The following is a 16225-nucleotide window of genomic DNA, read 5'->3' as shown; positions in this document are numbered from 1 at the left end:
ATTAGTGAGTCCCTCAGTGTGCCTATTGAGCCGGGCTGAGCGATGTGGGTCAAGCTCCGGGCTGCCCCTCTCTCACCGTGAAAATGAACGTGTGCTGTGAAAACTACACTGCGCATGATCAGAGTAGTTTCCTATTCAGTGTGGGCGGCAAAAAAAAAAAAAACACAAGTGGGGCAAAGCGCTCGCAGCCCCACTACAACGTCATCTCATATTCCAGAGCTGATTGGATAGCGCGAGTGCCCGGGAAGTGTAGTTGAGAAGAGGAGACAAGAGAGCAGAGAGAATACGTCGCCAGCCATAAATAATAAAAAGGGAAAATGAATGAAGGTGACCATTTACTGGAGCACACATCCAGACTCTGACTGTTGAAACACTGGAGGTAACCGCCCTGCCGCTTTTCTTTTCAAGTGAGCCTTCAGCTTTGGTGAGTGAAAGTATATTTTATGAAATGTCTATATGGTGCTTTCATGCTGAATCATTGTTGTTTGTTGTTGTTGTTAAGTATTGCTTTGTGATAGCGGCCAATATCTCTTCACCACGGTGTCTGTCTGTCTGTCTGTCTGTCTGTCTGTCTCTATATAACATATCTAAGTTGTTTGTGCCTGTTTTCCACGCCACTGGAGATAACCATTAGTTGATGCGTCTACTCCTGATTGGGTGATCCAGGTGTTTTTACCTGTGAGCTGGGCGGAACTGAAGAAGTCCGGAGCCAGCGTCCTGTAGGTGATCATAGTCCAGGATAGGTGCTGGAGCTTGCTCAGGTGTCTCAGGACGCCACTCAGTGTCGGGACCTTCAGGCTGCCGTCATGGTGCAGTAGCAGCGAGGTGAGGTGTGTCAGCTGACTGAGGCCAGCCAACAGGTGAGAGGCTGGACAGGTGAGCTGCACATTGCATAGGCTGAGCTGCAGCAGGTTCTGACTCAGAGGTAACAGGAAGTCCACGTTCCTCAGCGACATGGAGCAGGAAGTGAGTGACAGTCGCTGTAGCCGGTGGAAGAGTCTGAGTTTATCGACGCCCCCTTCTATCCACTCGTCCAATCGCAGCGCCTCGAGAGCAGGAAGCCAAGCAGAGAGCTGCTTCAGGTGTTTCCTCTTTCCTGAACGCACCGACACGCCGCCCACGTGCCTCTGAGCCAGGCTGCGCCAGAAGGCCGGGTTGTAGCGAGAGAAGTGCTGCAGCACCACGCTGAAGCCTCGCCACAGGGGGCGGGACCTATCCAACAGGTGTCTGAAGTGTACGCAGGTGAGACGCAGATTGAGTTTGTCTTTCCAGGACAGGAAACTGAACACCTGCAGCCACAGCTCTTCAGGAAGCAGCAGCGGCGCCATCGCCTCCGTATCCACCAAAGTCAAAGTCAAGGCTTCGAAGTGCAGTCCATAAAGCAACAGGTGAAGTCAGAGGCGGGTCCACTTCCTGGTGACAGGGTGTGATTATTATTGTCAGTCTAAGAGCTGACAAAGCGAAACGCTAACATCAGACATCATCTGTCCGTCTGTAAAACTCCTGAATATCCGGATATCTCCAAGCCACTCCTCGCTCTTCTTCTGCAGCTTCATGCTGCGTCACTGACCACAGAGAGACAGCAGGAGAGAGGTGTCACTCTCACACATTTTAGAGTTCGTATCACTCCAATTTATACTTTGGAAACACTTTAGGTCCTTCAGCTGAACCTTCAACCACTCTGTATTAGTTCTGAACATAGGGCATAAACAACACGTTCCTAAAGCGCACTGAGAGAAGGTGCAAGTACAATTACCAAGTGTGATAATACAAACAAACAAATAGCCCTGTGCAATAAGATGGATATTTATAACGAATACAAAGACGAGAACTAAATTATATAACACAATGTTGATTTGAAGGTTGTGTTTTGCTTTGCTATCAAACCACAGGGAGTGAGACCTCTTCTCAATCAGACCAATCAGACCTCAGACTCTTGACAATAACACAGAGTGAGACCTCTTCACAATAACACAGTGAGACCTCAGACTCTTTACAATAACACAGAGTGAGACCTCTTCACAATAACACAGAGTGAGACCTCAGAATCTTCACAATAACACAGAGTGAGACCTCTTCACAATAACACAGAGTGAGGACTCTTCACAATAAGACAGAGAGGACTCAGACTCTTCACAATAAGACAGAGAGGACTCAGACTCTTCACAATAAGACAAAGAGGACTCAGACTCTTCACAATAAGACAGAGAGGACTCAGACTCTTCACAATAAGACAGAGAGGACTCAGACTCTTCAAAAATAACACAGAGTGAGGACTCTTCACAATAAGACAGTGAGGACTCAGAATCTTCACAATAACACAGAGTGAGACCTCTTCACAATAACACAGAGTGAGGACTCTTCACAATAAGACAGAGAGGACTCAGACTCTTCACAATAAGACAAAGAGGACTCAGACTCTTCACAATAAGACAGAGAGGACTCAGACTCTTCACAATAAGACAGAGAGGACTCAGACTCTTCACAATAAGACAGAGAGGACTCAGACTCTTCAAAATAACACAGAGTGAGGACTCTTCACAATAAGACAGTGAGGACTCAGACTCTTCACAATAACACAGAGAGGACTCAGACTCTTCACAATAAGACAGAGAGGACTCAGACTCTTCACAATAAGACAGAGAGGACTCAGACTCTTCAAAATAACACAGAGTGAGGACTCTTCACAATAAGACAGGGAGGACTCAGACTCTTCACAATAAGACAGTGAGGACTCAGACTCTTCACAATAAGACAGAGAGGACTCAGACTATTCACAATAAGACAGTGAGGACTCAGACTCTTCACAATAAGACAGAGTGAGGACTCTTCACAATAAGACAGTGAGGACTCAGACTCTTCACAATAAGACAGAGAGGACTCAGACTCTTCACAATAAGACAGAGAGGACTCAGACTATTCACAATAAGACAGTGAGGACTCAGACTCTTCACAATAAGACAGAGAGGACTCAGTCTATTCACAATAACACAGAGTGAGACCTCTTCACAATAACACACAGTGAGACCTCTTCACAATAAAACAGAGTGAGACCTCTTCACAATAACAAAGAGTGAGGACTCTTCACAATAAGACAGAGAGGACTCAGACCCTTCACAATAAGACAGAGAGGACTCAGACTCTTCACAATAACACAGAGTGATGACTCTTCACAATAAGACAGAGAGGACTCAGACTCTTCACAATAAGACAGCGAGGACTCAGACTCTTCAAAATAACACAGAGTGAGACCTCTTCACAATAAGACAGAGCGAGGACTCTTCACAATAAGACAGAGAGGACTCAGACTCTTCACAATAAGACAGAGAGGACTCAGACTCTTCACAATAACACAGAGTGATGACTCTTCACAATAAGACAGAGAGGACTCAGACTCTTCACAATAACACAGAGAGGACTCAGACTCTTCACAATAACACAGAGTGAGACCTCTTCACAATAAGACAGAGCGAGGACTCTTCACAATAAGACAGAGAGGACTCAGACTCTTCACAATAAGACAGAGAGGACTCAGACTCTTCACAATAACACAGAGTGAGACCTCTTCACAATAAGACAGAGTGAGGACTCTTCACAACAAGACAGAGTGAGACCTCTTCACAATAACACAGAGTGAGACCTCTTCACAATAAGACAGAGAGGACTCAGACTCTTCACAATAAGACAGAGAGGACTCAGACTCTTCACAATAAGACAGAGAGGACTCAGACTCTTCACAATAAGACAGAGTGACTCGACTCTTCACAATAAGACAGAGAGGACTCAGACTCTTCACAATAAGACAGAGAGGACTCAGACTCTTCACAATAACACAGAGAGGACTCAGACTCTTCACAATAAGACAGAGAGGACTCAGACTCTTCACAATAAGACAGAGAGGACTCAGACTCTTCACAATAAGACAGAGAGGACTCAGACTCTTCACAATAACACAGAGAGGACTCAGACTCTTCACAATAAGACAGAGAGGACTCAGACTCTTCACAATAAGACAGGGAGGACTCAGACTCTTCACAATAAGACAGAGAGGACTCAGACTCTTCACAATAACACAGAGAGGACTCAGACTCTTCACAATAAGACAGGGAGGACTCAGACTCTTCACAATAAGACAGAGAGGACTCAGACTCTTCACAATAACACAGAGAGGACTCAGACTCTTCACAATAAGACAGAGAGGACTCAGACTCTTCACAATAAGACAGAGAGGACTCAGACTCTTCACAATAAGACAGAGAGGACTCAGACTCTTCACAATAAGACAGAGAGGACTCAGACTCTTCACAATAAACAGAGAGGACTCAGACTCTTCACAATAACACAGAGAGACTCAGACTCTTCACAATAAGACACAGAGAGGACTCAGACTCTTCACAATAAGACAGAGAGGACTCAGAACTTCACAATAACACAGACTGTTTATTTTTCACTAAATAACTACACATATAAATAAACACTCTTACAGATGTTTATTTAAATGTGGTATTAGTATATAATTCATACAGATTTATTTTAAATCGTAATGTTGGAATTCAAATCTTAATATTGGAATTCAAATCGCATTATTTTTATGTCTGATCTGCTATATATTTGCTATAAAGTAGAACTCCGGGAGGGGGCGCTGATGCACCTCTGAGCTGGTAAACCACAGAAGAAGAGGCTGCACCACAGAAGAAGAACCGAAAGCTGTGTGCATCACGAGGAGTTTTTTCGTTGGCTGTTATTTTCAATTTTTCCAGATGGAGGGTGAACTAGGCTACATAACAAGGTCAGATAAGCTCTTTATCAGATAAATAATGAGGTCTTTATCAGATAAATAATGAGGTCTTTATCAGATAAATAATGAGGTCTTTATCAGATAAATAATGAGGTCTTTATCAGATAAAGAATGAGGTCTTTATCAGATAAATAATGAATTCTGTCTAGATGTGATTTTATTTCAAAAGATTTTCTTCAACATGAAGTAATCATATCTAAAACAATAAAAACATGTTATTAATTATATTGTGTTGTTTATTATTATTATTAACGGGTCAGGTGACACCACGGGGTCAAACAGGAAGTGCTCTGCTGTTACAGGAAGTTCTCGGAAAATGAGAGACAACGCGGTGGACTGGCACAACCTGATGCTACGCTGGGAGGGCCTGAACGATCACGGATTCAACGCCGCCAGCAACATCATCAATATCCGCCGGTCTCACTGATCTTAGTGTTTATTATATATGATGTACTTCCTGTACCGCTTGACGTTTATCATCATAACTGTACCTTCAGTTTTCAGAGTGATCAGCGGCTGCTGCCGGACGAGTCAGCTCCTCCTCCTCCTCCGTCATCTGAAGCTGCAGATCTGCAGGACGAGTGCTGCAAGCTGCAGGAGGTCGTCAACAAAATGGTGAAGCTTCCTTTAACTTCATTTACCTGACAGTCACAGTGTGAAGGAGTTCAGGTGCTGCGTTCAGGTGCTGCGTTCAGGTGCTGCGTTCAGGTACAGCGTTCAGGTACAGCGTTCAGGTACTGCGTTCAGGTACAGCGTTCAGGTACAGCGTTCAGGTACAGCGTTCAGGTACTGCGTTCAGGTACAGCGTTCAGGTACAGCGTTCAGGTACAGGGTTCAGGTACTGCATTCAGGTACAGCGTTCAGGTACAGTGTTCAGGTATAGTGTTCAGGTACAGTGTTCAGGTACAGCGTTCAGATACAGTGTTCAGGTACTGCGTTCAGGTACAGCGTTCAGGTACAGCGTTCAGGTACAGCGTTCAGGTACAGCGTTCAGGTACAGCGTTCAGGTACAGCGTTCAGGTACAGCGTTCAGGTACTGCGTTCAGGTACAGTGTTCAGGTACAGCGTTCAGGTACAGTATTCAGGTACAGTATTCAGGTATAGTGTTCAGGTACAGTATTCAGGTACAGCGTTCAGATACAGTGTTCAGGTATAGTATTCAGGTACAGCGTTCAGATACAGCGTTCAGGTACAGTATTCAGGTACAGCGTTCAGGTACAGTGTTCAGGTACAGCGTTCAGGTACAGCTTTCAGGTACAGCGTTCAGGTACTGCGTTCAGGTACAGTGTTCAGGTACAGCGTTCAGGTACAGTGTTCAGGTGCAGCGTTCAGGTACAGCGTTCAGGTACAGCGTTCAGGTACAGTGTTCAGGTACAGTGTTCAGGTACAGTATTCAGGTATAGTGTTCAGGTACAGTATTCAGGTACAGCGTTCAGATACAGCGTTCAGGTACAGCGTTCAGGTACAGCGTTCAGGTACAGCGTTCAGGTACAGCGTTCAGGTACTGCGTTCAGGTACTGCGTTCAGGTACTGCGTTCAGGTACAGCGTTCAGGTACAGCGTTCAGGTACAGCGTTCAGGTACAGCGTTCAGGTACAGCGTTCAGGTACAGTGTTCAGGTACTGCGTTCAGGTACAGTGTTCAGGTACAGCGTTCAGGTATAGTGTTCAGGTACAGCGTTCAGGTATAGTGTTCAGGTACAGTGTTCAGGTACAGCGTTCAGGTACTGCGTTCAGGTACTGCGTTCAGGTACAGTGTTCAGGTATAGTGTTCAGGTACAGCGTTCAGGTACAGCGTTCAGGTACAGTGTTCAGGTACTGCGTTCAGGTACAGTGTTCAGGTACAGCGTTCAGGTATAGTGTTCAGGTACAGTGTTCAGGTATAGTGTTCAGGTACAGTATTCAGGTACAGCGTTCAGATACAGCGTTCAGGTACAGCGTTCAGGTACAGCGTTCAGGTACAGTGTTCAGGTATAGTGTTCAGGTACAGTGTTCAGGTGCAGCGTTCAGGTACAGCGTTCAGGTACAGCGTTCAGGTACAGTGTTCAGGTACTGCGTTCAGGTACAGTGTTCAGGTACAGCGTTCAGGTACAGTATTCAGGTACAGCGTTCAGGTACAGTATTCAGGTGCAGCGTTCAGGTACAGTTTTCAGGTACAGTATTCAGGTGCAGTGTTCAGGTACAGTATTCAGCTACAGTATTCAGGTACAGTATTCAGGTGCAGTGTTCAGGTACAGTATTCAGGTACAGTATTCAGGTACAGTTTTCAGGTACAGTATTCAGGTGCAGTGTTCAGGTACAGTATTCAGGTACAGTATTCAGGTACAGTATTCAGGTGCAGTGTTCAGGTACAGTATTCAGGTACAGTATTCAGGTACAGTATTCAGGTACAGTGTGTTTTGTATTTTTGGTGTTTTCTTTGATCAGGGTGTGGTTTTTTTTTTCCTTCAGGTTGTCGTGGTAACGAAGATGGAGCGCCTGATGACATCACAGCGTGGCATTCAGGATTTGGAGGAGTTTCAGTTCGGACCTGAAGGAAGAAAACTTCCTCTCTTTCACAGCTGGAGCTTCAAACAATTTGGTGGGTTCACCTGTCAACCAGTCCACCGGTCCACCTGTCTACCTGTTCAACTGTACACCTGTTTTCCTGTTCGCCTAACTCTAAGAGGTTTCAGGGTACTGGTGTTAACGTAAGTCCTCTTTGTGTTTCAGAACAGGTTTCCGGTCTCCTTCTGGACTCCTTCAGGCAGGAACTGGATCTGAAGAAGAGGATCCTACAGGAAGTGGCTCACACTGCGACTCCTGACCTCTGCATTGTGTTCCTGTCTTGCTGGCTGCAGCAGCCATACCTGACCCCCCACTGCCGTCTGAACCTGGAGGCCCTGCTGCTGGAGACCGGACACCGGGCCCTCTGAGAACCAGGTTCTACCTTTTTTTTCTGAGTCTGGAGACTGGGAACAGGGCCCTCTGAAAACCAGATTTTACTGACCGTTTCTGAGTCTGGAGACCGGACACCGGCCCTCTGAAAACCAGGTTTTACTGACCGTTTCTGAGTCTGGAGACCGGACACCGGGCCCTCTGAAAACCAGGTTTTACTGACCGTTTCTGAGTCTGGAGACCGGACACCGGGCCCTCTGAAAACCAGATTTTACTGACCGTTTCTGAGTCTGGAGACCGGACACCGGGCCCTCTGAAAACCAGGTTCTACTGAATGTTTTTGACCCTCCTGGTTCAGATCTGAGGTTCCTCCTGGTTCAGATCTGTGGTTCATCCTGGTTCAGAACTTCTTTGTGTCCTGTGTAAAGTGCTGGTAAAACAGAAGTGTGTTTAAATTCCCCAGAGTCTGAAAGAGTCGTTCTTAATGAGTGTTGTTCTCCTGTTGTTCTCCTGTTGTTCTCTTGTTGTCTCTGTTGTTCTCCTGTTGTTCTCCTGTTGTCTCTGTTGTTCTCTTGTTGTCTCTGTTGTTCTCCTGTTGTCTCTGTTGTTCTCCTGTTGTTCTCCTGTTGTTCTCCTGTTCTCCTGTTGTCTCTGTTGTCTCTGTTGTTCTCCTGTTGTTCTCCTGTTCTCCTGTTGTCTCTGTTGTTCTCCTGTTGTCTCTGTTGTTCTCCTGTTGTTCTCCTGTTGTCTCTGTTGTTCTCCTGTTGTCTCTGTTGTTCTCCTGTTGTTCTCCTGTTGTCTCTGTTGTTCTCCTGTTGTCTCTGTTGTTCTCCTGTTGTTCTCCTGTTGTTCTCCTGTTGTTCTCCTGTTCTCCTGTTGTCTCTGTTGTTCTCCTGTTGTTCTCCTGTTGTTCTCCTGTTCTCCTGTTGTCTCTGTTGTTCTCCTGTTGTCTCTGTTGTTCTCCTGTTGTTCTCCTGTTGTCTCTGTTGTTCTCCTGTTGTCTCTGTTGTTCTCCTGTTGTTCTCCTGTTGTCTCTGTTGTTCTCCTGTTGTCTCTGTTGTTCTCCTGTTCTCCTGTTGTCTCTGTTGTTCTCCTGTTGTCTCTGTTGTTCTCCTGTTGTCTCTGTTGTCTCTGTTGTTCTCCTGTTGTCTCTGTTGTTCTCCTGTTGTTCTCCTGTTGTCTCTGTTGTTCTCCTGTTGTCTCTGTTGTTCTCCTGTTCTCCTGTTGTCTCTGTTGTTCTCCTGTTGTCTCTGTTGTCTCTGTTGTCTCTGTTGTTCTCCTGTTGTCTCTGTTGTCTCTGTTGTTCTCCTGTTGTTCTCCTGTTGTCTCTGTTGTTCTCCTGTTGTCTCTGTTGTCTCTGTTGTTCTCCTGTTGTCTCTGTTGTTCTCCTGTTGTCTCTGTTGTCTCTGTTGTTCTCCTGTTGTCTCTGTTGTTCTCCTGTTGTCTCTGTTGTTCTCCTGTTGTCTCTGTTGTTCTCCTGTTGTTCTCCTGTTCTCCTGTTGTCTCTGTTGTTCTCCTGTTGTTCTCCTGTTGTCTCTGTTGTCTCTGTTGTTCTCCTGTTGTCTCTGTTGTTCTCCTGTTGTCTCTGTTGTTCTCCTGTTGTTCTCCTGTTGTCTCTGTTGTTCTCCTGTTGTTCTCCTGTTGTCTCTGTTGTCTCTGTTGTTCTCCTGTTGTCTCTGTTGTTCTCCTGTTGTTCTCCTGTTGTCTCTGTTGTTCTCCTGTTGTCTCTGTTGTCTCTGTTGTTCTCCTGTTGTCTCTGTTGTTCTCCTGTTGTTCTCCTGTTGTCTCTGTTGTTCTCCTGTTGTCTCTGTTGTTCTCCTGTTGTCTCTGTTGTCTCTGTTGTTCTCCTGTTGTCTCTGTTGTTCTCCTGTTGTCTCTGTTGTCTCTGTTGTTCTCCTGTTGTCTCTGTTGTTCTCCTGTTGTTCTCCTGTTGTCTCTGTTGTTCTCCTGTTGTCTCTGTTGTTCTCCTGTTGTTCTCCTGTTGTTCTCCTGTTCTCCTGTTGTCTCTGTTGTTCTCCTGTTGTTCTCCTGTTGTTCTCCTGTTCTCCTGTTGTCTCTGTTGTTCTCCTGTTGTCTCTGTTGTTCTCCTGTTGTTCTCCTGTTGTCTCTGTTGTTCTCCTGTTGTCTCTGTTGTTCTCCTGTTGTTCTCCTGTTGTCTCTGTTGTTCTCCTGTTGTCTCTGTTGTTCTCCTGTTGTTCTCCTGTTGTTCTCCTGTTGTTCTCCTGTTCTCCTGTTGTCTCTGTTGTTCTCCTGTTGTTCTCCTGTTGTTCTCCTGTTCTCCTGTTGTCTCTGTTGTTCTCCTGTTGTCTCTGTTGTTCTCCTGTTGTTCTCCTGTTGTCTCTGTTGTTCTCCTGTTGTCTCTGTTGTTCTCCTGTTGTTCTCCTGTTGTCTCTGTTGTTCTCCTGTTGTCTCTGTTGTTCTCCTGTTCTCCTGTTGTCTCTGTTGTTCTCCTGTTGTCTCTGTTGTTCTCCTGTTGTCTCTGTTGTCTCTGTTGTTCTCCTGTTGTCTCTGTTGTTCTCCTGTTGTTCTCCTGTTGTCTCTGTTGTTCTCCTGTTGTCTCTGTTGTTCTCCGTTCTCCTGTTGTCTCTGTTGTTCTCCTGTTGTTCTCCTGTTGTCTCTGTTGTTCTCCTGTTGTCTCTGTTGTTCTCCTGTTCTCCTGTTGTCTCTGTTGTTCTCCTGTTGTCTCTGTTGTCTCTGTTGTTCTCCTGTTGTCTCTGTTGTTCTCCTGTTGTCTCTGTTGTTCTCCTGTTGTCTCTGTTGTTCTCCTGTTGTCTCTGTTGTTCTCCTGTTGTTCTCCTGTTCTCCTGTTGTCTCTGTTGTTCTCCTGTTGTTCTCCTGTTGTCTCTGTTGTCTCTGTTGTTCTCCTGTTGTCTCTGTTGTTCTCCTGTTGTCTCTGTTGTCTCTGTTGTTCTCCTGTTGTCTCTGTTGTTCTCCTGTTGTCTCTGTTGTTCTCCTGTTGTTCTCCTGTTGTCTCTGTTGTTCTCCTGTTGTTCTCCTGTTGTCTCTGTTGTCTCTGTTGTTCTCCTGTTGTCTCTGTTGTCTCTGTTGTTCTCCTGTTGTTCTCCTGTTGTCTCTGTTGTTCTCCTGTTGTCTCTGTTGTCTCTGTTGTTCTCCTGTTGTCTCTGTTGTTCTCCTGTTGTTCTCCTGTTGTCTCTGTTGTTCTCCTGTTGTCTCTGTTGTTCTCCTGTTGTCTCTGTTGTCTCTGTTGTTCTCCTGTTCTCCTGGGGGAAATCACTAATACCCCTTTCCCGACAAACCACTCCCCGTTCAGACTCCGTGCTTTTCTGGTTCCGACTGGTTCTTCTTATGAGCCCTGCTGTTTCCACAACCCAGAGCCAGACTGCGTCATGACATCACTGTTTACGTGTCTGATTTTCTCCCCAACGTCGCTCACAACCGTAGAGGCCTGCGTTGGGGCGATGCTCATGCTGCTTTCAATCATAAGAAGATTAAATGAAAGAACTACTTCTCCAAACGTATACTTCCTTTATTCAACAGGGACCGTGCATGTAGCGGGCACAGAATGGTGCTCTCACGCAGGTTCGCTGCGTTGCTACATTTATTTGTGTTTAGGTTTCTGAACGAAACAGAAGATCACCTTCTTGTCTGCACTCGCCATTCGTCGCAAATCACACTTCTCTTGTACACAAACTCTCGTGCTTTACCTTTTAAGTGTCTAGGTCTTCTGAGGTAATTCCAACGTCCTCTTCTCTGTTTCTCGTAAGATCTCCCTTTCTGTTTTGTGGCTTTTTAGCAGACCCTTCACACGATAGCAGAGCGAAGAGGTACAGGAGGCGTAGAGCGAGGAGATCATTGTCCACTAGTTAATCGATTGTGGATGGCGTCGTGCTCGCGGACGGATTAAAAAAAACAAAAACCTAAATGGGTCGGGAAATATACTTTGGCGGGCGTTAATATACCTGGGCGGCCCGCCCAAGTAAAGTCTATGTGTGGGAAACCCTGCAGTAGGACCGCAGTTTACCAGGACCTCCTCTCTCAGACAGGTTACGCACCAGCACTCGTCCACCAGGTTGCAGGTCAGCTCCATGTGAGTGTGCGAAGCACTGAAAGTAGAGTCCTATTAAAGCCCTCTACTTGCCTGTGGGTGATAGCAGGTAGGTGTCTCTACTCAGAATTAAGTTTTGGGTTCTTCATCAACAGTAAGGGTGTCAAAGTGGTCCAAAAAAGGCTGCCAGGTTTTATGGAACGTCGTCAGGGAGCCTGTAAGGGAGAACCTAATCCTTTCAAGCCTAACGCCATACAAGATTTTGTGTATCCATCTATAATGGGTGGGAGGAGAGGGATGTATCCATTTAAGGAGAATAAGCCTCCTAGCAAACAGAGTGGTGAATGCCATAACTCGTCGTGTGGTAATGGGTGCATTGGGTGACGAAGGAATTCCAAAAAGGTCAGTGAGGGGGCTAGGGTCCACTGTCTCACCTAAGACCATACAGAGTGAACCAAATATTGCAGACCAGAACTCTGATAGTTTAGGGCACGACCAAAACATGTGCATGTAGTCAGCCGGAGATTGTTTATGCAACTCTTTAAACACTGTTTGCGTGTGTTCTTTTGGTAGGACAAGCTGACTTTTAGCTCCGGTCTTCCTGTAGAGGACCCCTTCGTTATTGACAATCAGCTTTTGCCACTGCCTCATTAAGACTCTTACATCTGGATGTTCTGTTTTAAGAGACTTTCTGGAAGGGCGCAAGTTGTCGACTTTAAACTGTAGAACACGACCAATGACAGGATCTCTCTTTTTGCTTTCCCTAATTTGCTCAGATGTTAAAGGTTTAGCCAGGGGAGGTGAACAGGCATCACTAACTAAGGCCAATGTTTCTATATGAGCTGTCATTAGCCAGGCTGGTGGAGTGTCTTGTTGTAATGTCACTCCCTGAATGGATGTACCGATTACCTCCTGGTTCACTTCCTCTGTACACTGCTCCATTAGTTGACTTATGTCTGAGTGGCATCCGGGAGAGGCCATCTGCATCAGCATTTTGTTTTTGTTTTTTCAGCCAACTGGGAAACCCACCTGTGACCTGTGGCATTAAGCCTTGCTCAGGGACACCACGGTAACAACTTGGTCTTTCGGGGACTTGAACTCCCCTACGGACTTTGCCACCACCGCCCGGTTATTATCTGTATATAGTGTGAAGTGCGGGGCATGATACAGATAGTCCCGAAAATGCTCACATATGGCCCATTTGAGAGCTAGGAACTCTAACTTCCCTGAGTGTAAGTTGTAGTTTTTCTCAGGTGGAGTCAGTGTTCTAGAGCCATAGCCTATCACTCTCATCTTGCCATTTTGTCTCTGATAAAGTACTGCTCCCGATCCTTCCTGTGAGGCATCGCAATGGAGTATAAAAGGTTGTGTGAAGTCTGGATACCCAAAGATGGGAGGCACAATCAGTTTGTCAATGAGTTCATTTAGTGTCTCTTGGTGAGTATATGTCCAGTGTATGGGAGTCTTAGGTGTCAGGCTACCATTATTTCTACTTTTTACGACCTTTCCCCTTTTCTCAGATTCTTCTGGTGCTGTTCCTGTGGGAGAGGCTGAGAGCAGCTGGTAGAGAGGCTTTGCTATTCTGGAGAAGTTTGGTATGTATGCTCTGTAATAGGAGAGAAATCCAAGCATTTTTCTCACATCTCCTAACGTTGTTGGCACCCTCTCCTTTAATGCCTGCACTGGAGCCACTACAGCTGGGTCCATAGTATAGCCTTCCCCAGACACCACATGTCCCAGATACCGCACCTTAACAGAGAGGTGAGGATGAGGTGGAACAGAGAGGTGACGATGAGGTTGAAGATGAGGTGGAACACAGAGGTGAGGATGAGGTGGAACAGAGAGGTGATGAGGAGAGGGCTGAGTCAAGGCCTTACTCAGAAGATCCATTTGACTGGCCACCACCACATCAGATCGGGGACACATTTAGGCAGTGTGTGGTGGAAAATGGCCCACAGAAATGTCCTGATGGGCCGTATCCAAGATCAGACAAGAGTAAAAGGTGTTTTTCTAAAGCGTACTGTTTTCGCTCAATGTCCAATGGGGAAAAAGTGGCGCGGGATTGGCTACTGTATTCCAAAAGTACGAATAAGGTGTATTATTTTGCGTGTAAACTTTTTGGTGGAGCTAGAGTTGTTGACACACGCTTTGTGGTGGGATACAATAACTGGCAGACTCTCTCAAAAACACTGCAGCACCATGGAACCAGTGGGTTTCACATAAATACTTATCTGTTGTGGAAAGAATTAGCATTTCGCTTACGTCTTGGTAAGACCATTGACAGTGCCTTGCAAAGAGCCATAGATGCTGAAAAGGCACACTGGAGAAGTGTGTTAACGAGAGAGATCGACTGCATACTCTTCCTTGCAGAAAGGAACTTGCCACTGAGGGGGAAGAATGCTAAGTTAGGAGATCCTAAAAATGGAAATGTTCTGGGTGTCCTTGAGGTCATAGCACATTATGATGTCACACTAGCAGAGCATCTTAGAAAGGTAGCCGCTAAAGAAACCACAGGATTGCACTCCTGACATTTCAGGCAGGTCTCAGTAATAATCTGGTATGTTCTTCATACAGACGACAAAAAGAAAGCCACCATCAATGAGTCTGTTTTTGGCTTCACAGTTGTGAGGGACTCAACTGGTAAAGGCCTCACAGAAACACTGACTGGGGTGCTGGATAGCCTGGGGTTGGAGTTGGAGAATTGTAGGGGGCAGAGCTATGACAGTGGCTCAAATATGAGGGGTATACACAAAGGTGTACAAGCCTTGGTGCAGCAGAAGTGTCCAGAGGCACTGTTTATCCCCTGCTGTAGCCACAGGCTGGACCTTCACTTATGTGATGCTGCGTCATCAAACAGAGTGTGTCTGACCTTTTTTGGCACTCTCCAGAGACTGTACACCATTTTTTCAGCGTTGGTAAAGAGGTGGGATATTCTCAAAGAGTTTGTGGACATTACTCTAAAGCCTCTCAGTGAAACCAGGTGGGAGGCGAAAATAGACTCCGTCAAAGCTGTGCGTTTCCACTTAGGGGGGATTCTTGTTGCTTTGGAAAAGCTCGAGGAAGTGGATAAAGACGGCAAAACAGTCTCAGAGGCAAAGTCGCTCTCTGGCGAGATTGTAACCATGGAGTTTCTTATGTGCCTCTTGAGTTGGTATGATCTATGGTCAGAGATCACATTTGTTAGCAAGGCAATGCAAGCAGTGAACATTTCAATGGACACTGCCATAAGGATGATCGATTCTCTTAAAGAATTCTTCCTTAAGTATAGAGAGGAGGGGTTTCAGAAATCCCTTCACATTGCACGCAGAATAGCCATTGAGATGGAGGCTTCACCTGACTTTAGAGAGAGACGTTGCAGAAAGCAAAAGAGATTTCATGGAGATGATTCCAGCAGTGGCGGTTATGAACAGGAACCTGAGACCCAATTTAGGTGCATGGTTTTCAATGTAATTGTTGACACAGTAATTCAGGAGTTGTCTTGACATATTTTGCAATCTTCAGCTTGTGTCCGAAAAGTTTAAGTTCATCTTTAAAATGGAACACATGACAAAAGCTGAATTGGAGGTATCAGTGACAAGATATGCTCTGGCTACCAATGGTGTTTCAAGGGATATCATTCAGGAAATGTACCCAGCGAGTCGTCTACTTAGGGGTCATGAAAAGGCTCTGGATAAATTAAATTTCCTCCTACAGGAGAACCTTGATTTGGTTTTTCCAAATCTAACAGTAGCCCTGAGAGTTTTCCTGACAATGCCTATGACAGTTGCCTCTGCTGAGAGATCGTTCAGCAAGCTAAAGCTGATTAAGACATACCTCCGTTCCAACATGAATAATGATCGCTTATCCCAATTAGCAGTAACTTCAATTGAAAACAGTGTGGCACAAACTATTTCATTTAATGCAATACTAGATAAATGGGCAAGGGCAAATGTACGCCATGTTAAATTTAGTAGCAACTAAAGAGCGCTCTAGAACCTCCGGTAGCAGCGTTGTTACAGAAGCTACTGTTCACAGAGAGGGCTCTGAAGGATCTTTGTGTGTAGGCTGACTTTGGCACTTTAAGGCATTATGTTGCATCGGTTCTAATGATAATGATAGTAGGCCTATAGTGGCTGATATACTTTAAAATAAACCCTTATTATTTAAAGCCCATACATGATGATGTCCGGCAGAATTATTTATTATTGTTATTATTATTTATTTCCTTGGGGGGGGGGGGGGGGCAAAATTGTTGCTGCATACCCCCGACACTGGGTAGCTGCGCCCCTGCTTAAAGGGGGCTCTAGCTCCGAACTGGCCCTGGACCCGCTTTGGTGGTAAACGGGCATGAGTACATTCACTCAGTACCTACTGAACCCAGAGCTCCCAGCAGGGTGGCTGCGAGTGTGTGTGACTGTGAGACTGCAAGTGTGGGTGGCTGCGAGTGTGTGTGACTGCAAGTGTGTTTGACTCTGCGATTGCAAGTGACTGTGAGAATGTGTGTGTGTGACAGTGTGGTGGCGGTGAGCTCCGATTGGTGCGTTGTAGGCAGGCTTGGAATTTCGTC

General features: G+C 45.8%; 2 protein-coding genes across 3 annotated transcripts in view; one reads left to right on the top strand and one right to left on the bottom strand.

Moving 5' to 3' along the window:
* The window catches only part of LOC134863059 (uncharacterized), an 8725-nt gene extending 7166 nt beyond the window's left edge, over positions 1-1559 (bottom strand). The window contains exon 1 of one of the 2 annotated variants that reach the window (XM_063881307.1): positions 677-1559. In XM_063881307.1, the coding sequence (XP_063737377.1) occupies positions 677-1328 (652 nt within the window). In that variant the 5' untranslated portion in view covers positions 1329-1559. The remainder of the gene's footprint in view (positions 1-676) is intronic. The other variant, XM_063881305.1, reaches the window with a different exon arrangement.
* On the top strand, positions 1086-8131 carry cinp (cyclin dependent kinase 2 interacting protein). Its single transcript, XM_063881308.1, has 5 exons — positions 1086-1388; positions 5101-5215; positions 5296-5413; positions 7248-7377; positions 7509-8131. Exons 2-5 carry the CDS (start codon positions 5115-5117, stop codon positions 7709-7711), a joined length of 552 nt encoding a protein of 183 aa, XP_063737378.1. The 5' UTR covers positions 1086-1388; positions 5101-5114; the 3' UTR covers positions 7712-8131.
* Positions 8132-16225: the final 8094 nt, after the last annotated feature.

The sequence above is a fragment of the Eleginops maclovinus genome, chromosome 4 (assembly GCF_036324505.1).
Source record: "Eleginops maclovinus isolate JMC-PN-2008 ecotype Puerto Natales chromosome 4, JC_Emac_rtc_rv5, whole genome shotgun sequence".
In the NCBI taxonomy this organism is placed as follows: Eukaryota; Metazoa; Chordata; class Actinopteri; order Perciformes; family Eleginopidae; genus Eleginops; species Eleginops maclovinus.
The sequence above is the reverse complement of the archived record's forward strand: the minus strand, read 5'-3'. Positions and strand labels throughout refer to the sequence as shown.